We start from the raw sequence: 20631 nt of genomic DNA, 5'->3' as shown, positions 1-20631 counted from the left end.
CAAATATTCTATAAGAAAAGTGCTAATCTATTATTTTTGCTTGAAAATATGAAAAGACATTTTTATCCTTTGTGTCAAGCCCTTGGATGTTCTCCAATTCACAGCTGAATAGTGGGTTCCACTTTGGATGTAAAATTTGGCACTTTTCAACAGAAGCTCAAAGATATTTCCTTACGTGGATTGAACCATGTAGATATTTTTTTCTCCCTATGAAGACGCCATAATAGCCCATAACTCAAACCTCGTTCCACACCAAAAGTTAAGAATCTTTAGTAGTAACCATGGAATCTTATTATGCAACTCTAGCACTTCCTCACCTTCCAAATTCTAATTATGCCTACTCTTCATCAATGCCAAGCAGCAACAAAGTTTACCCGTTTTGGCCTTGCAAGAGAAGGAGCTCTCAATCCACACGCTTACAGTGCAGTAAGATGTTTGTACCTGGTGAGTTATATTACAACTCTCTGCTCTTCCTCTTTCTATATATATACTATATTATGTATATACCAATAGGGAATGATCCATTTGTATATATGGTGAGATGCAGGATTCGGAGAAGCTTCACCAGAACAAAAGGCTGCTAATAACCTCCACAATTTCTTTAACTACACTGCAGTTAAAATTGTTGCTGCTCAACTTGAGGTTGATAATTCCTTCTTTTAATTTGCCTTTTATGCTAAGCTTTTGTTGGTTTTTGTTTTTGTTCTTCTTGCTTAGCTTGTGTTGATAGTAAATACTTTCGGTCATGAGAAATACATCCAAAAAAAAGGAAAAGTTTTCACTCTTTAGACGTTTAAATTTTGTTATAGTATATCATACTCGTCAGGTTTTTTTTATTACAATCTCATGTGTTGAATTTTATAATAATGCCTGAGCAGAGCTACAACCCTGAAGCATACGAAGAGCTAATGGAATTTTTGAGTAGACACTCGTTGAATGATGGGGACAAATTCTGTGCTAGTATGATGAGAGAATCATCAAGACATAAGAACTTAGGTAACCACATTTACGGAGCTACTTAATCCTTAATCAATGCCAATATCTAACCTCAAACTTTTTTTTTTTTTGTGATTGAACATACAAAATCTTGCAAACTAATGTCTTATGGATCTTCTATATACAACAATAGCCCTACGCATAATGGAAGTGAGTACTGAACATTACTTGTCCAATTTTCACTTATCAAACTACTTTTGATGAGTACTAAATAAAATGATGATTTATTATAGGTGCGATCCGCATACTGTAAAAATGATTTTGAATGGGACAACTTGAAGCGCTTAGCTGTTAAGGTTTGTAATTCAATAACTTTTTCATTGTATTCAGAATGTTGATGATAATCTAAAATTAAGTTAACTTGCCGTATATATAAATGCAACTGACTGTTCCTGCCTTTATTGTCTTGTAGATGGTTGATGACTCTAACACGAGGCTCATGATGGATTATGTGGTAGAAACCACTCCCGTTGAAACCGAGAAGTGAATAGTCCCAACAACAATGTACAAGCTTCATTGCCTCTTATGGAATAAGAGACAGAACATTGTTAACATAAATAAACTGTGTGTGTAATAGAAAAAACTTATATCCATGGTTCTCAAATGAATTGTATACGTGAGAAATAGCAAAATTATGAATTAATGTCGAGTTAGATCATATAGTGTTAATTGATAATCTAACAAAATATATTATTAACCTTAGCCTAATACTCTTTTGCTTTATCAACTTTTTCATTTTTGAAGAGCCAAGACAAAAAAAAAATGCCTTCTGTGACCAAGATTCTGCTGAACCCTTCGACCAGTTCGAATCTAACCAATTTTCCTATGTTACACTTTACATTAATGATCTGAAACCACCAAATTGGTAACAGCAGCACACTGTTCACTCGAGATGGTGCGTGCTGTCAGTATAGTGTTATATTGATATGAACATACATCATATAGTTTACTACATGGCTTGAGTTTTTTCTTTGTGAAGAGAACTATATAGCTTGCCGTTTGCTATGACAAGCATGAACCATTTATCATAGCCTTCTGCAATGTAGAGTTGCCCCGTCATTATCTATGGCAGTATGAACAAAGAAATGTATCAAAATTTTGCAAGTAGTTTCCTACCGCAGTATTGTATTAGATGTACAATGGCGTACCTTTAATTATCTTTACATAAATCATCATGTGAGGATACAGGCTTCCTCATTTCTAGATTTAAATGCATTCGTTCCTAGTTTAATCCGAGGAAGCAGATTTCATTGTTTCTTGTCACTCTGCTGATGTATATAACAGCAAAAAGGTTAAAGTATATAATAGCAGTAAATGCATTTGTTTCTGCTTTCCGTACCAGAAAAGCACAAGATATTTGTGAAAAAGAATAAATGACCATTTGTACTCATGAAAGATGAAAACGCTGACATATATACCCACACTAAATCGAAACTAAACTTGTACCCACGCAAGATGTCCTCCATGTGACAAAAGTACCCTGTCTTTGGAAGGTTGGAGTGTCACGTAGGGTACTTTTGTCACACAGAAGGCATTTTGCGTGGGTACAAGTTTAGTTTCGATTTAGTGTGGGTACATATGTCAGTGTTTTCATCTTTTATGGTTACAAATGGTCATTTATTCTTGTGAAAAATGTATATCTCACATCAAACATGAATGGAGATTAAGCAGATCAGCAGAAGGCATTACCTCAACATAGTGATGGAGATCACTTGAGGCATGAATTTCCCCATTGCTGAAATACGAATGAGCGTACTCTTCTATGTGCCCCAATCTGCAATTAGGCATTATCAGCATATACTTCAAATTTGATAATGTGAATTGAAAATTAAATTGAATTCATCTTATCAAATCCATCCTTTTAAAGAGATTAATAACATTAGTGTCCCACAATAGCATGAAATGACAATTACAGTTGTTACACCTTCTAATGATAAGATTCTTCCCAACTCCACCAAAATAACCAAGGTGAACTTCAGGAAATTTGTCAGCTAAGCAAACAAGATTTTCTAAACATTTATCAAGACCCAACAACTACCTGATAGCGAAAAGATATAATGGTTTGTACACTTGGGATAAGAACAAAAACAGAAAAACTAGCTCCAGCGTTTACAAGAGACAGTACCTATAAACATAGTTGACCATGATGCCCGCACTTTGGGAAAGGCCGTTTTCAGATCGGTCTGCCATCCAGTTTATTCTTTCAACCATCTATAATATATTAAGAAGATTAAGTTACTTGTGGTATGGGACAAAAAATTGCTAGATGAAATCTCCCAGTTTCGGCATACAAATTATAGAGAGAAACAAATGCTAGGAAAATAACTCAGAATGTTTCTAATGAAAAGAAATCCAGTCAAGACGTCTGAACATATTGCAAAGCATCAAACATTGCACAGAAACTATCGGTTTCAAAGTGGATGCCATTACCAATAACAGAGAAGTTTATTGACTGTATATTACACTTGCAAGACATACCGCTCCATTTTGCAAGTGAAAATTTGCTACAGAGTCCAAAGCCTTCCCTCTTTTCTTCTCTTGCAGAATGTATCTATAATACAAAAAGAATAAAAAGTTCAGCTTAACATAAATTATGAAATATATGCATAGCTGTCTAGCTCAGTGCAACTTTAATATTCTCTTGTTTATTTCCGATATTGCTTGCAATACCTCGCACATAAACGCATCAAAGGGGACTTTAACACTGACACAAGTTCTGACGAATGGATCCACTTATAGGATGTAGAAGTAAGCAAGTTGAACATGATTTCCATACCAGTTTGTCCCATTGCAAGATCCCTGAAACTCATAATGCTGTTAGTCACACTAAAGATAGATGAGAGGAGCCAGTAGAAGTTACCACTTACTAAAGTGTGTGTAACAATCAGAAATTGGTATCACTAATAGCCATGGCATGGACATGACTATTTACAAGCACAACACATGGAGAAAAGGATCAAATATGATTATCAATTAATTGAGTTGGAATATGACATCTTTCATTATATAAAATCATGTGAGATTCTTATTTGATTTCAAAATATAGGAACCTATTGTCTGCTTACCATTATTCCGTCAAAAGAGGAGAAACAAAGAAAGCAAGAATAACACAGAACAAATGTAGTGCAGTTATCAGAACAATTTTCTTTATGCTAATGCAAGACTTCCAAACAACCGGTGAGATGCCAAATAACATCTAAAAATAGCACAATTCAAATTTTCAAATAGTGTAAGCTTTAGAACCACATGAGAACGGCATGTAGCTTACTTCGGTAAACTCATAAGTGCTTCTTCCTCCTCTGGCTTAAGTATCTTCTCATAGAAAGTCAAATTGGATCCCTCAGTAAGAGTTTGTGACATGTCTCCTTCAGCGAGCCTTTTTTGACATGCCAATTTGGACAAGAGCCACTGCATGAATCCTGGGATGGGACTGAGAGTTGCAAAGGTCTACAAGAAAATATTGGTCAGCAATCTTAGATGTGGGAAGTTATGACAATATTATATTAATATGGTAAGATATTGCAGTATCCTAGAAGAAATGGTTTTTCCAAAGAATTTTCACAACATAAATGTGCACAACAACTATTGGCAATTGCATATTGTAACACAAAGTAAGAAAAAAAGAGTCCAGAATTCTGCAGCATTGAGAGAAGGTAGAAAGTTTAATGGCTAAGATTTAAATAATTTTACCAGAAATTGTACTAATCTGCAATATTTGTAAAATACTTACAGATATATGTGGCATCTCTCTTTTCACCAGCGTTATAACACGTTTGATAAGAAACTTCCCTAGATTGATCCCTGCTAAGCCAGGCTGCAAATTCATAACTATGCCAATAAGGAATAAAATTATGTCCAACTATTTTCTTTAGGGAGTTTTTTGAAGGTCTAGTTCCGATGACATAAGTTGCTAAGAACAGATTTCTTAGAAGTTTAGTAGAAAAATCATTTTTCTATCAGTTTTCATTTTCGCATTAATTTTTTCGTCTTTTCGTTTCCACTGTTACAGGGGAAGAAAACTAACAGCAGTATAGACAGACAAGTAGCCAGCTATAATTTTCAAACATAAATAAAACAAGTCAAAGGACCAAAATGGGGAATTAAATAAATAGTTGGACAAAATACCCAAGAGTAGAGCTCACTTTCACTGGAAAAATCCTACTGAGCTTCAACATAATATAAATACTACTCATATATTTCACTATTTTTAATATAAGCACCTGAGTTGATGATATAGAGTAGAATAGTGCACAGGTGGCCTCACTTTCAGGTATAGGAGGACTATCCTCCAGAACGTCCTGCGGTACACAAATTTTTTGGTTACACAAGTACTGAAGAGCAGTTAGCTAGGTCCAGACAATATTTACCTGAATAGAATGGGCAATATTCTTCAGCAGTGCAACTTCAATGAAAATTAGAGGTTCACCTGAGCAGAAAACATAAACCCAGAGCACACAAATCACTGAAATTCATTAAGTCACAAACCATCAAAGCAATCATGTAAAAATTGTTTCCTATAGAAAACAAAAACAGCAAATATTAGTTTTTCAATTTACTCGTCATCAGAATAATGAAACACATGTATTGTTCATGTAGAATCACCTTGTTAGCAAATAGCAATAATTGTTATATCTCCTATTGTCACTAACTGGTTAAGGTGAAGAGAAGCCAAATTGAAGAGAAGCCAAATAGTGATGGATTCAATATAGCCAAGTATACAATTATCTTTAGTAACCAATGTTCTAGAAGAAATGCTGACCAGGAATTGCAGGATGTAAATATCCAAAACAACGACGGCCAATTCCTAGCCTTCTCTTTAGATCTAGAAGGTTGCTGATAGGGTGCACAGCCTACACGAGATATTGAAGATTATGCAAACAATGGAAGATAAGAGGTGCACTAAATGAAAATTCAAGGAAATGATAAGGAGAAGGTACTTCGTATGCAACAATTTTCTCCAGAAGAGAAGCAGGATCATCCCATGTAATTTGGTGAAGCTCTAAGGTAGCAGGACTAAGCCACGTACTCAGTTTCTCGTGTAAATAAGAATCTAATGCTCTCAGAGATGCAATATTTTCCTCTCTGTACAGTGGAAGAATTGATTCATCATATTCAAAGTTTTGGAAAAGCAGAGAAGAACCTTATCTTCTCTCTCTCTCTCTCTCTCTCTATATATATATATATATATATATTTTTTTGGGGGGGGGGGGGGGTGCATTGTTTTCAGGAAACATGAAACGAACTGTAAATTGATTTTACCAGAAAGGCCTTGTGCAGAGGCTTGTAGGACAAGAAGTACTGAATTCTCTAACATGGAATCCACTAAATTTAATAGAAGCAGCATACAAAAAAGATTTGTTTATTTACTCCTACTGTCATTTCGAGATAACTAAATTAAAGGAAATAGAGACACAATAAAGTTGCTAACAAAATCATGCAGCATAAGCCATAACCTTACGTGAGAATACATAGGATATCAGCACGAAGGATGGACAAGAACCTCAACCCTCCAGGATGAGTGTTAAGGCGCTCAAAAAGGACTTCATAAACTGGCTTAAGTGCATGCCTCAAGTTTCGCTCAATGCGATAGAAAGAAGCAAACAAGCCTTCTTCTTCACTCACTTGAGCTTTGTCTGAAAAACCATATCACACAATTGATTCTCTCACAACACGAGTATGAAAGCAATAATGCAAATAGTTACACACACAAAATCACTCACCAGCAGGAAGTTCAAGTGCAAGGTACTGTTTTATCAGTTCACGAACCTGCGACCTATTGAGATCATACTCCCTAGCAAGGAGTAGGAGCAACTTGCGACGGTTTTCATGAGAGAAGCTAAAATAGCCCTACATTATTGTCAGCTTATGGAAATTGAATAAGCAATGATATTAAGAGAATTGCATAAAGAAAGTTCCATACCACTGAAACCTAAGACCATACTTACCTCTGAGAAGTTATTAAGCGCATCATCTAGAAATTCCGTCTTGTTCATTGATACCGCAGAGTCCATTGAGGCACGGACATGCATAAACTCTCTACAACCAAGCAAAGATAAACAGAAACGAAATGAAACCAATAAGTTTTACTACATCTTCTTAGATCATTGACAAGTCCATGCAACTAGGCAGGATCGACTATAGAAATAGATGGATCCGACAACACAAATTATACACGTATTAATAGAAATTGTTACATATAAAACAATAGATGCATTAAAATATTCAGAACTTTAACAACACAAAAATCATCAATTATTAATGAGAGTATAGATCGACGCATTATACAGAGATATAATGAAACTAGAAACCTCTCAGAACTGCCGGAGCCATTAGAAGCTGAATTTTCTTCTCTCGAAGCACCTCCAGCTGATTGGCCTTCTCGGGAATTCCGGTGCCGCTGCATTTGCTTCACGGCGTTCTGTTGTGCATTCATCAGAAACAAACAAACGAATCAAATTCTAGCCGAAAACAATCGAATAACATGAAATCGAAAATCTGCAATAAAGAAAGAAACTGAGAGTTGAAATCACTAACGGTTAGAGAGAAAGGAGAGACAGAATGGTTGGAATTACTGTTAGGCCTCATTCTGGCGCGCATCAAGATGGACAAAGCTTTTTTGCTCATTGATTCCTCTCTTCTTAGTCCCTATTTATTTCTTTCGAGAAATGCGTGCGTTTTGGTGCGCTTCCAAATCTCAAACTAACTAACCTGCCACCTTTCCCTTTTCCCTTTCGGATTGTTTTCTTACAACATTTATTTTTGCAATAAAAACCTTTTGTGATTTTTCGTTCCCACGTTTATCTGGGCGTTGCTTGCAATTGCAGTCCATTCCCAACATCTTTTTAATTTGCTTTGGGGTCCACACCACAATTAACATCTCCGAATTTGAATCCTCTAAATTTTGAATTTCATTTTAGAGAACAAAATATAATTTTTTATCATTGATTTCATAGGTGAAATCAAAAATAAATATAAAAGAGAAACTATTCAAAAGTAAAACGATCACATTTATTCTCTAAAATCAAATTAAAACTTGAGAGGATTAACGGTTGAAGAAAGTAACAGATGTACTTATGCGGAATTGCAGATCGGCACCTTTTCTTTTTTTTTTTTTCTTGCGCACTAAAGAGTTCTTTTTTTATGACATAAGGGGCCATAGGCCCAAAGAAGAGAAAACACACGAACAAAACAAAACATAACACATACAAAACGAAACAACTCTGACCAAAGAAAAATAAAACAAAGAAGTCTTACTAGCTATTTGAATTTTTTATTTTTTGATTTTGGTCTTACTGCAACGTCTAATGGGGCTTCTACGCTCAGAGCCCATTGATGTTTTGGGTTTCGAATTAAATGTATTGGCACAAATTCAAGTGTGTTGGATTAGTTTAGCGGATAATTTACTAGTTCTTTAAATTAGTGTCAAAATTTTAAATTCTGCTTTGTATATGCGTAATCCATTCTCTAGTTGTAAATTCTTAAATAGAGTTTTGATTCACGATAAATTAATCATTGCTTGTTATTCGATTTATATAATACCAGTAAATAAAATATTTTAAAATAAATCTGCATGTGCTCTTTTATTAAATGCTTCTAATACAAGGCTGTGGTGTATAGAGCAGTGAATTGTTTATTATAATACATAAGAAGCTGCGGAAGGCATAATAATGATTGTATCAAATCAAATGATCTTTGGCATGGCAATCTGGGTTGACGCTGCTGTAAATACAATTGCACACAGTTCTACTCAAGCACTGGCCACTTGCAACCCCCAAGTTACTTGAATACTTCTGATCACAAATTGAAGAACAATGCGGAATAGTGCATACATCAATGGGTTCTTTCGCTTGACATTTAGTTAGACGTTGTGCCTCTACTAACCCACCATCTGCAACAATAAAACAGTATTATTTGTTATAAAAAAAAAAAAATTCTAGAACACATGATAAGGATGAATCATGAATGAATAGATGATAAGCAACGCTACTTAGTAGTACATACCAGAAGCAAAAAAGAGAACAACAAACAAAACAATAAGAGAAGTGGACATAATTTGATTTCTCATTTTTTTTCTATATAACGAGATATATTTGTATAGAATTATTAGACGTGTCTGAGGACGAGAATAAGATTTAACTAGTCGTTATCACAGAGCACTTTGAAGATAAAATTATCAAGGCAGCTATTTTTATAGTGGAGGTTGAGAAAAATAATTAGAAATAATTCAGCTTTAATTGGTATTAATTAATCATCTTAAATTTATGATTTTATTTATTCGTAATATATTTAAAAAATATAAAAATTATTTTTATTATATTATTTTATTGATGATTGACGCAGTTAATATTCATTCATTATATATTATTAATTATTAATTTTACAATTAAAATATATCATATGATATTTTTATATAATTAAAATCAAAATTTTTCTTTTAAAAATTAATTAAGGAGATCTCGCATTTTTCTCCTTTTTTTTTTCTATGTCTCTTTTTTTTTATCTATATTATTTCTTTTATATATTATTATTAATTTCTAATTTAATAACTAAAATATATTACGTATTTTGTATTGTAATTGAAATTAAAATATATTATATATTATTAATTTAACATGTAAAATATGTGAAATTACACCCTATCTCATTAATTAACTGAAATTTATTATTTTATTTACTCATAATACATTAATTAATATAAAAATTATTTTTATTTTATTGATGATTGAAGCATTTAATATTCATCTATTATATATTACTAATTTTATAATCAAAATATACTATATGACATTTTTTTATAATTGATTTAAAATATCTTCTTTCAAAATAAGGAGATTTTACTTTTTTTATGTTTTTTTTTACTTATTTTATCTCTCTTATATATTATTATTAATTAATAATAAAAATATATTACGTATATTTTGTACTGCAATTAAAATTAAAACATTATATATATATATATATTATTAATTTGACATACAAAATATGTTATATTACACTTTATCTCGTTATTCAACTAAAATTTATGATTTTATTCTTGTAATATGATTAATGAATATAAATAATTATTTTATTGATGATTGACACATTTATGATTTAACATTGATCCATTATAAATTATCAATTTTACAATTAAAATATATCATATGACATTTTTTTATAATTAAATTAAAATCTCTTCTTTTAAAATTAAGTAGATCTCACTTTTTTCTTTTTCCTTTTCTATGTCTCTTTCTTTTTTTCCTACTACATCTCTCTCATATATTATTAATTACTAATTTATTAACTAAAATATATCACATGTATTTTGTATTGCAATTAAAGTTTAAATATATTATATATTATTAATTTAACATACAAAATATATTATACTCTATCTCATTAATTAACTAAAATTTATGATTTTATTTATTTATAATATATTAATTCAATATAAAATTATTTTTATTTTATTGACGATTGACGTATTTAATATTTATATTATATTATATATCACTAATTTTACAATCAAAATATGTGATATGAGACTCTTTTTGTAATTAAATTAAAATTTTTTCTTTTAAAATTAAGGAGGCATCTCCTTCCTACTCTTCTTTTTATCCATTTTATCTCTCTTATATATCATCATTAATTACTAATTTAATAACCAAAATATATCACATAATATTTTTTATTATAATTAAAATTAAAATCTATTATATATTATTAATTTAACATGCAAAATATGTCATATTATATTCTATCTTATTAGTCAACTGAAATTTATGATTTTATTTACTCGTAATACATTTAAACAATATAAATATTACTTTTATTTTATTGATGATCGACGCATTTAATAACCATTCGTTATATATTATTAATTTCGAAAATGTTTGATAACAAAAAAAAATTAATCAAACTCAGCCAAAACTTATCTTATTTAACATTTATTAATTGTTAAATACTAAATAAAACAAATTTTAGCTTTTTTTTCCCTCTCTAATAACACCGAATTAATTTTATAATCAAAATATAACCGGTAAAACTCTTTTATAGATGTGGCAAAGCGAGTAGTCTGCCAATTTTTTTAACCAAAACTTGTTTTAAAAAGAGATGGGTCGACTTGGATCCCCAAATAAAATTAATACATTTAACATTCATCGTTATATATATTATCAATTTTACAATTAAAATATATCATATGAGATTCTTTTATAATTAAATTAAATTCTTTTCTTTCAAAATTAAATAAATCTCCCTTTTTCTTTTTTCTTTTTCTTTTCTATGTCTCTCTCTTTTTTACCTATTATATCTCTTTCATATATTATTAATTATTAATTTATTAACAAAAATATATCACATGTATTTTGTATTGCAATAAAATTTAAAATATTATATATATATATATATATATATATATATATATATATATATATATCATTAATTTAACATACAAAATATATTATACTATACTCCATCTCATTATTAGTTAACTAAAATTTATGATTTTATTCATTTATAATATATTTAATCAATATAAAATTATTTTTATTTTGTTGATGATTGATGTATTTAATATTCATATTATATCATATATTACTAATTTTATAATCAGAATGTGTCATATGACACTCTTTTATAATTAATTTTTTTTTAAATTTAGGAGGCATATCTCCTTCCTACTTTTTTTTTTATCTATTCTATCTCTCTTATATTATTATCATTAATTACTAATTTAATAACTAAAATATATCACATGATACTTTTTATCATAATTAAAATTAAAATATATTATATATTATTAATTTGACATGCAAAATATGTCATATTATATTCTATCTTATTAGTCAACTGAGATTTATAATTTTATTTACTCGTAATATATTTAAACAATATAAATATTAATTTTATTTTATTGATGATTGACGCATTTAATAACCACCCGTTATATCTCTATTATTAATTTTGAAAATGTTTGATAAGCAAAAGAATTTAACCAAAATTAAACTAAAATTATTCAACTAAAATTTATGATTTTATTCTTGTAACACGTTTAATTAATATAAATAATTATTTTATTGATGATTGTCACATATAACATCCATCCTGAAGGTATCAGTTTCAGACTTGAAGGGAAAAGCAAGAGAGAGCAGAAATCGAAGAAGAAGAGAAATTGAAGAGAGAGAGGGAGAAGCTTTCTATTCAGGTTTGGTAAAGTTGAACTATGGTTCTGATTACAACAACAACACTGTAACTAACACATACAGCTGGTTATATAAGCTGAACCTAATGACAGCTTACAACTAATTCTAATATGAGAGAGAGAGTGTAACTAACTCTGCTGAGTCAGCTTGGCTTAACTAACTTAGCAACTAATTCAATTTCAACTCAATCACTACTCTATCATGCACCCTGCTATCTGATTTCATTGTGTTGCTCAACACTTGCTCTGTCATACACTCTGTTGTTGAGGTCTTTGGGTTTGCTGCCATTCTGTAAAACTCTTTCATCACTAGGCATGACTGGCTCATGAACTGTTTCTGCTGCCCCTTCAGCAGTAGCACTGCACAACAAATTTTGCTCAACATTCAACCTTGCTCTAGCACTTTTAAACATTCCAGAGGCAATTGCATTTGTCAGAATGTCCGCCAACTGAACAGATCCTGAAATATGACTAACTTGTACTACTTTTTTCATTACATAGTCCCTCACAAAGTGAAGATCAGTTTCAAAGTGTTTAGACTTTGAATGCAGTATGGGGTTGGCTGCCAAAAGTACAGCGCTCAGGTTATCGCAGTATATGGTGGGAGTAGAAGCTATGACCCTTATCTCACTCAGCAGGCTCTTGATCCATATAAGTTCTGCAACTAGATCCGCCATAGCTCTATATTCAGCCTCTGTGCTTGACCTGGCCACCACAGATTGCTTCTTAGAGGACCAGGACACCAAGTTTCTTCCTAAGAAGACACACATACCACCAGTTGATTTTCTGTTATCAGGGTCTCCTCCCAAATCCGAATCACAGTAGGCTGTGATGTTCAACAAGTCATTCTCACGGAGATGCAGCCAATATTTGATTGTTCCACTTGCATACATGAGGATTCTTTTAACCAGTTTCCAATGCGATTCCAACGGGTCTTGCATGAACTGTGAAAGTTTGCTTACAGTATAGGCGAGCTCCGGTCTTGTAACAGTGAGATACTGAAGACTTTCTACCACTGAACGATAAAGTGTTGGTTCATCAAACCTGTCACCACCAAACTGAGATATTTTCAGTGATGATGGGATAGGTGTTTTACAAGGCTTGCAGCCTATCATACCTGCCTTTCCTAGTAAATCATTAACGTATTTCTCTTGGTTTAGTAGTAGTCCACCACCCTCAGTCTTGCTAACCTGAATGCCTAGAAAATAATGAAGATCCCACATATGCTTGAGTGCAAACTTGCAATTCAGCTGGTTTACTACAGTCGTTATAGCACTTGCTGAGCTTCCAGTGATGATCACATCATCTACATATACAAGCACAAAGGTGGTAGCATTGGTATCAAACTTTGTGAAGACTGAAACATCAGAGGCTGTGGCAGTGAACCCAAGCTGATGCAGAGCTGTAGACAGCTTATGATACCAGACCCTCGGAGCTTGTTTCAGGCCATACAACGCTTTGGTAAGTTTGCAGACCAGTTTCCCATCACCCTGCACATAACCCTGTGGCTGTCGTATATACACATCTTCAATTAACTCTCCATGCAAAAATACATTGTTGACATCCAATTGTCTAATTGACCAATTGTTTGCCAATGCAAGTGTCAAGACTACCCTGATTGAAGTTGCTTTGACTACTGAACTGTAGGTCACTGTGAAATCAAACCCGGCCTTTGAGAGAAGCCTTGAGTGACCAGCCTGGCCTTGTACTTCTATAGTGTGCCATCAGAGTTGTACTTAACTCTAAAGACCCACTTGCTGCCAATAGCTTCTCGGTTCTCTGGTAAGTGTACAAGCTGCCATGTCTTGTTCTTAAGCAGGGCTTGATACTCATTGTCCATGGCTTCTTTCCATTTCGGGTCAACCATGGCTTCTCGCACTGACCGTGGCTCCACTGCAGCATGATAAACCATTGGTCGAAGACTGCCAGTCTTGCTTCGGGTGATCATAGAATGTATGTTTTGAGTACTAGGCAGAGGTTCACAACTTGGAAGAACAGTTTCTAGATCTGAGATTGGGACTGGGATAGATGTGGCTGAGGGCGCTCTCTGAGGGATGAGGAGTGAGGATGCAGTGGGAGGAATTGGGGCTGGGGATGAAGCTGAAGGTGAGTGGCAGGTGATAGAAGCTTGAGAGAAGGGTTGAGAAGAGTGTTGAAAGGCCCGAGTGACTTGTGATATGTGATGGAGGCAGGGGTCTTGGTGCGGAGCGAGTGGTTTGAGTTAGTGGAGGTAGAGGAGGGCTGGGAATCAGTGGAATGGCTGGCATTGGTGTAATTGTCTCAGACTTGTTCTGCTCACCAGTGTCATTCTTGAGATGTTTTCTAGTTTTGAAGGGAAATTGCACTTCATTGAACACCACATTTCGTGTGATCACCACCTTTCTTTCTGGTGTAAGACATTTGTACCTTTTGTGAGCAGTACCATATCTCAAGAACACACAGGGTGCTAATCGAAATTCAAGCTTGTGACGATTGAACGGTCGCAAGTGAGGGAAGCAGAGGCAGCCAAATACCCGTAGACAGCTGTAGTCTGGTTTCTTATCAAGGAGCTTCTCTGTTGGAGATACGTTTCCTAAGGTTGCTGTAGGTAAAACATTGATGAGTTGAGCTGCAGTGAGAAAAGCATCGCCCCAGTATTTCATTGGCACTCCAGAACAGGCCATAAGTGTCATTCCCATCTCTACTACATGTCTGTGTTTGCGCTCTGCAGTTCCATTCTGTTGATGGATGTGAGGGCATGAAAATCTGTGCCTGATCCCTTGTGATTGAAGCTCCTTTGATAAGCTAACATACTCAGCAGCATTGTCAGATTGAAACAATTTAATTTTTGTGCCAAATTGTAATAATTAAAAAATTGATTTATATTTTAATATCAATAAAATATCAAAATATCATTATGATTTATCTAAAAAATACTTTATATTTTAAATGTATACGTGTCCCTATATTTTATAACATTTTAAAATTCGCGTATCGACTTATTCCGTTCCGTGGTGTGTCGTATCCCGTGTCTGTGTCAGTGTCCATGTATCATAACCTATAACATTATCTCACACTTTTCTTTTTCTTGGCAATGAAATCATTGGAACACCCGTTTCATTGATCATTACAAAAGCAAATAGACTCAATTGGGACATAGACAAATAGTAAAATATTTCTGTTGATAACTTGAGTGGCGCTAACTTAAGGTAATTAGGATGAGAGCTAGCTTGATCTAGGGTGCTTTTTGAATTTGATAGAATATCTTTTTCCCCAATTGTATTGGTTTTCTTAAGATCATCAGACACTGCTATACAAGTGTTTGGCCCATCAAGAGCATGGTTTCCTAAACAAAACAAAAAAAAACAAAATTATGAAGCACCACAGTGCAACTTGTCAACAAAATTATAACCAAAATTCAAAGAACAGCATACTAGAATTGAATGCAAAGCAGGCTTTTGATTACCACTACTTGAACTAACTTTGCTGGTTCATTTGAAAATCCAATAATACGATATTTCCGGTCATGAGAGCATAATTAGAACAACAAACATAAGAATGTAGCAGTAAGTCAAAACATCTCTCAGATATGAAAAATCAAATGTTTCTTCACTATATAGTGGTAGAGAAATACTAATTTACCACTTTATAGACACAAACACACTCAGAAACTTAGCTTATCTTTAAGCAGTCTAACGAACATACAAATACAATGAAACGACTAAATTGCTTGTCTTTTAAGCACCAAATTTCTTGTCTTTCAAGTACTAAAATTTCTAATATGCAGTATTTACAAAGGCATGGGAGAAACCTTCATTACTTTGTTCAACCCGACAAAATTGATGATTATTATTTCGAATTTGAATCCTCTAAATTTTGAATTTTATTTTAAAAAATAAAGTATAATCTCTTACCATTTATTTTATAAGTGGAACTAAGATAAAATATAAAAAAACTATTTAAATGTGAACTATTAGACATTATTCTCTAAAATAAAAATTTAAAATTTAAAAAATTTAAATTTATTTTTTACATACAAGTCAAATACGAGTGATTTTGAATTTTTTTATTATGAAGGCGACAGCATAACTAGTGAGTTGCTTTTTAAATTGTTGAACCTTTTATTTTAATAAATACATAATAAATAATTTAAAAACTAAAATTTTATGTTTTCTTATAAAAAAAATTTTCAATGAATACTTTAACATGTGCCTTTTTGTTGGCTAAAGATAAGATCAAAATTCTCTAAAATAAAAAAATAAAAAAATTAATAAATTAATTATTCTTAAATTATGATAATAACACATACATTTCATGAAAGTTTATACTTTACCACACTAACTCTCTCTCTTTCAACCATCTAAATTCCAATGTGGAACACCAAACACCTAAATAAATAACCAAGTATCCAAATCGTGCATATGGAAAGCTTCCGGAGATACTTTATGCCTTGCAAAGCTCTGAAATAAACCTGTATAAGTAATTGCTAATGTATTTTCTCTGTTTACTACATTACATTAATTTAGTAGAAATATGATAAGTTAAGATCGAAGGGTATTTATAAATTTGATTAATTAATATTATTAATAATATTATTAATATTATTAATATTAATAAACGGTTATTAATTGTTTTGTACTATTTGGTTGAAGGGACATAATTTTTTTAAGGATTGTATATGTTTAAAACATTATGTCTATTGGCTAAAGGGACACAACTCTTTAAGAGTTGTATATGTTCAAAATATTGTATCTATTGACAATAGAAATGACACAACCATTTGTATACGTAACTAATCATAATTGCTACGTGCAATATGTATAAATAAATCCTTATCCACTATTTCATACATGAAGTATTAAGCGTACAATTTACACTACTATTAAGAGATTTTCTTTGTTCAAGAGAGTTGAGAATTTCTTACTATTGCTAATTAAGAAATTCTTAGGTTTCATTGTATCCTGGGAGAGTATTGTCATCAACCCTATAGCAACTAAGTGTGGAGACAAATATCTCTCTAAAGAAAGCGATCTAATCGTGCCTTGAAACCACTACACAAATATAAGATTTTATCATCTTACCATCTTTATAAACCCAACAATTTTAGAGAGATATTATTTGAAGATGGCACAGGATCAAAACACCACGTTCAAGGTCATGAATCAAGAGTTTGTCAAGTTAGATCGCTTTGATGGAATAAACTTCAACCATTGGAAGGACAAGATAATGTTCCTTCTTTCGGTTCTCAATCTTGCATATGTGATTGACCGAAAAACTCCACCAATTGCCAATGCTGCTGGAAGTTCCACAATGGAAGAGGAAGAAAAGATTGTTGAATTGAAGAAGAAACATGATGCAGATACTATTGTATGTCGAGGTCATATGTTAATTCAATCACCATTGGAGATTTGGAAATATTTGGAAGAAAAGTACAATACTAAACGACAAGAAACAGATAAGTTTACTATGATGAAATATTTTGAATTTATTATAAATGATATTATTGATCAAATTCATGAATTACAAATCCTTGTAAGTAGACTTCGTGATCTACAAGTGGTGATCCTTGAATCATTACAAGGTGAAGAATATTTTTCTAATAAATTTGATCACTTTTGTGAATTACATGGTATTGTGCATGAATCTTCCGCTCCATATACTCCGCAACAAAAATGGTTTGGCGGAAAGAAAAACCGTACCTTAGTGGATATGGTAATTCAATGTTACTAAATGCAAAATTGCCTTACAATTTGTGGGGTGAAACATTATTGACATCATGTCATATCCATAATAGGATATCATCAAGACATAGAAAGGTTTCTCCTTATGAAATTTGGAAAGAAAGGAAACCTAATTTATATTATCTTAAAGTGTGGGGGTGTTTAGCCTTTTATTGAGTTCCTTATCAAAAGAGAACTAAATTGGGGCCAAGAGGCATAAAAGGCACTTTTATAGGATATGCTTAAAATTCTAAAGCATATAAATATTATATTAGACTTAGTGTCTAATGTAGTTGTTGAATCAAGAGAGATAGAATTTATTGAAAATAAATTTATCAATTATTCAACTTCTAATTTAGAATATCCCCAAAATGATACTAATGTTTCACAAGAAATATATATGGAGCAACCGAAAAGCTATGTGCTACCCGAAAATGAAAAGAAAGTTTTCAAATTAATTAAGTCTTTGTATGGGCTAAAACAAGCGCCTAAACAATGGCATGAGAAGTTTGATTCAGTGGTGTTATCAAATGGCTTCTCACATAATAGTGCGGATAAATGTATTTACTCAAAATTTACTAAAGATTATGGAGTAATCATTTGTTTATATGTTGATGATATGTTAATCATCGGAACAAATTTAGAAGGAATTCGTATAACGAAGGAGTATCTATCTTCTAAATTCAAGATGAAGGATTTGAATGAAGTTGATACAATATTAGGCATAAAGGTGCATAAGAATGAAGTTGGCTTTACTTTAAGTCAATCTCATTATATTAAAAAGGTATTGGAAAAGTTTGATCATCTCACAATTAAAGAATCCAATACGCCGTATGATCCTAATCTTAAATTAGAAGGAAACATGGGAAGATCTATAGCACAATTAGAATATGCTAGTGCTATAGGAAGTTTAATGTATGTAATGCATTGTACTAGACCTGATATAGCATTTGCTGTGTGCAAATTATCAAGGTTTACAGGAAAGCCTAGCAATCAACATTGGAAAGCTATAACAAGAGTTCTTGGTTATCTCAAGAAAACCATAAACTTGGGATTACATTATAGTGATTATCCGGCAGTTTTAGAAGGTTATTCCAACGCAAGTTGGATTACAAATCTTAGTGATAAAAAATCCACTTCAGGATGGATTTTCACCATAGGTGGTGACCAATAAGTTGGGCCTCAAAGAAACAAACATGTATTACACATTCTACTATGGAAGCTGAGTTTGTAGCTTTATCAGCCGCAGGTAAAGAAGCGGAATGGTTAAGAAATTTGTTATATGATATAAAGTTGTGGCCACAGCAGACGACAGCCATTTCAATCTTCTGTGATAGTGAATCAACCATGTCTCGAGCATATAATAAGGTTTATAATGGAAAGTCTAGACATATAAGTTTGAGACATGAATTTGTGAGGCAACTAATAGATGATGGTGTAATTACCATTACTTATGTAAGATCTCAATAAAATTTAGCAGACCCTTTGACTAAAGGTTTGTCAAGGGATAAAATCAAAGAAACTGCTGCTAAAATGGGATTAAAACCTATTATTGCTAAATGATGGGAACCCAACCTTATTCTAGTAGACCACTAGTTTCAAGGTTTAATGGGTAATAACAAGTTATTTAGCAATTGGAGCACTAAGGTATAGGATTTAGTGCTATTTACAATAAATTAGGAGGGTGAGTTTAAACTCTTAATGGAATGATAATATTATCTATCAAAGATTCCTCCTATATGAATATAAGAGTGGTGCCGCTCTAATCGAGAATTTTAGAAGTTTTATTCTCGTGAATATTCATGAAACCAGGATGAGCACAAGGCCATATAAGTGCTTAAAATTGTAAACTCTTGAACTTGGAGGGTATAAGTAATGTGTGTGATTTTCGGTACTAGCATATGGAGTATAGGTTTAATCGATTAGATACCTATTACTTCGTTAGAACTTTAAAATTTATACTAAAAGAATGTTTAATCTTAGTGACACATTCTTTATGCATATACTTGTATGACATTTAAATTTTGTAAATAGTGGAGGATTGAAGGGTATTTACAAATTTGATTAATTAATATTATTAATATTATTAATAATATTATTAATATTATTAATATTAATAAATAGTTACTAACCGTTTTGTACTATTTGGTTGAAGGGACACAACCTTCTAAGGATTGTGTATGTTCAAAACATTATGTCTATTGGCTAAAGAGACACAACTCTTTAAGAGTTGTATATGTTCAAAACATTGTATCTATTGACAATAGAAATGACACAACCATTTGTATACGTTAACTAATCATAATTGCTACGTGCAATATGTATAAGTCAGTCCTTATCCACTATTTCATACATGAAGTACTAAGCGTACAATTTACGCTATTATTAAGAGATTTTCTTTGTTCAAGAGAATTGAGAATTTCTTACTATTACTAATTAAGAAATTCTTAGGTTTCATTGTATACTGGGAGAGTATTATCATCAACCCTATAGCAACTAAGTGTGGGGACAAATATCTCTCTAAAAAAAACGATCTCATCGTGCCTTGAAACCACTATACAAATATAAAATTTTGTCATCTTACCATCTTCGTAAACCCAACAAAGATTAAATTAAAGTAGAATGTTGAAGCAAGTTTTCTGCTCTTCATAGCACGACTGGGAAGGTTGACAGCTACAGAGTACAAAATGATAGTAATGCAAATAGTTTCAAGAAGTAACCCACAGAATCTACTTCAGCAAGTATTAAATTACT

General features: G+C 32.2%; 2 protein-coding genes across 8 annotated transcripts; one reads left to right on the top strand and one right to left on the bottom strand.

The window, feature by feature from the left end:
• The first annotated feature begins 138 nt into the window (after nt 1-138).
• Nucleotides 139-1654, top strand: LOC112714437 (chaperonin-like RBCX protein 1, chloroplastic). The gene is made up of 6 exons (XM_025766033.3): nt 139-444; nt 548-642; nt 879-996; nt 1130-1146; nt 1230-1292; nt 1409-1654. The coding sequence occupies exons 1-6, from the start codon at nt 282-284 to the stop codon at nt 1481-1483; spliced, it is 531 nt and encodes a 176-aa protein (XP_025621818.1). The 5' UTR covers nt 139-281; the 3' UTR covers nt 1484-1654.
• Nucleotides 1605-8040, bottom strand: LOC112714435 (uncharacterized). Of its 7 annotated transcripts, none has more exons than XM_072204383.1 (17): nt 7531-8040; nt 7305-7414; nt 6942-7032; nt 6717-6832; nt 6455-6629; nt 5934-6078; nt 5756-5846; nt 5364-5422; nt 5217-5294; nt 4727-4810; nt 4265-4443; nt 3667-3795; nt 3475-3547; nt 3122-3207; nt 2686-2770; nt 2145-2264; nt 1605-2059 (listed from the first exon to the last, which is right to left on the bottom strand). In XM_072204383.1, exons 3-16 carry the CDS (start codon nt 6965-6967, stop codon nt 2244-2246), a joined length of 1347 nt encoding a protein of 448 aa, XP_072060484.1. In that variant the 5' UTR covers nt 6968-7032; nt 7305-7414; nt 7531-8040; the 3' UTR covers nt 1605-2059; nt 2145-2243. The 7 variants fall into 7 exon arrangements, with proteins under 7 accessions (XP_072060484.1, XP_072060483.1, XP_072060482.1 ...); XM_072204382.1 differs by having other exon boundaries at nt 3427-3547; nt 6717-6843; nt 7531-8039; XM_072204381.1 differs by having other exon boundaries at nt 2145-2261; nt 3427-3547; nt 6717-6843; nt 7531-8039.
• Nucleotides 8041-20631: the final 12591 nt, after the last annotated feature.

The sequence above is a fragment of the Arachis hypogaea genome, chromosome 10 (genome assembly GCF_003086295.3).
Source record: "Arachis hypogaea cultivar Tifrunner chromosome 10, arahy.Tifrunner.gnm2.J5K5, whole genome shotgun sequence".
Taxonomy (NCBI): domain Eukaryota; kingdom Viridiplantae; phylum Streptophyta; class Magnoliopsida; order Fabales; family Fabaceae; genus Arachis; species Arachis hypogaea.
This window is presented reverse-complemented; position numbering and strand designations above follow the sequence as displayed.

What these genes read in the sequence shown, in the direction of transcription:
- LOC112714435 (XM_025766029.3), bottom strand. Translation starts at nt 7,620, where the DNA reads ATGAGCAAAAAAGCTTTGTCCATCTTGATGCGCGCCAGAATGAGGCCT. An exon ending in TTTACATCCTGCAATTCCTG is followed by an intron (nt 5,423 to 5,755) that starts GTCAGCATTTCT and finishes TTTTCTGCTCAG; the next exon opens with GTGAACCTCTAATTTTCATT. An exon ending in TTGATGCGTTTATGTGCGAG is followed by an intron (nt 3,548 to 3,666) that starts GTATTGCAAGCA and finishes TTTGTATTATAG; the next exon opens with ATACATTCTGCAAGAGAAGA.
- LOC112714437 (XM_025766033.3), top strand. Translation starts at nt 282, where the DNA reads ATGGAATCTTATTATGCAACTCTAGCACTTCCTCACCTTCCAAATTCT. An exon ending in CAGTAAGATGTTTGTACCTG is followed by an intron (nt 445 to 547) that starts GTGAGTTATATT and finishes GGTGAGATGCAG; the next exon opens with GATTCGGAGAAGCTTCACCA. An exon ending in TGAAGCGCTTAGCTGTTAAG is followed by an intron (nt 1,293 to 1,408) that starts GTTTGTAATTCA and finishes ATTGTCTTGTAG; the next exon opens with ATGGTTGATGACTCTAACAC.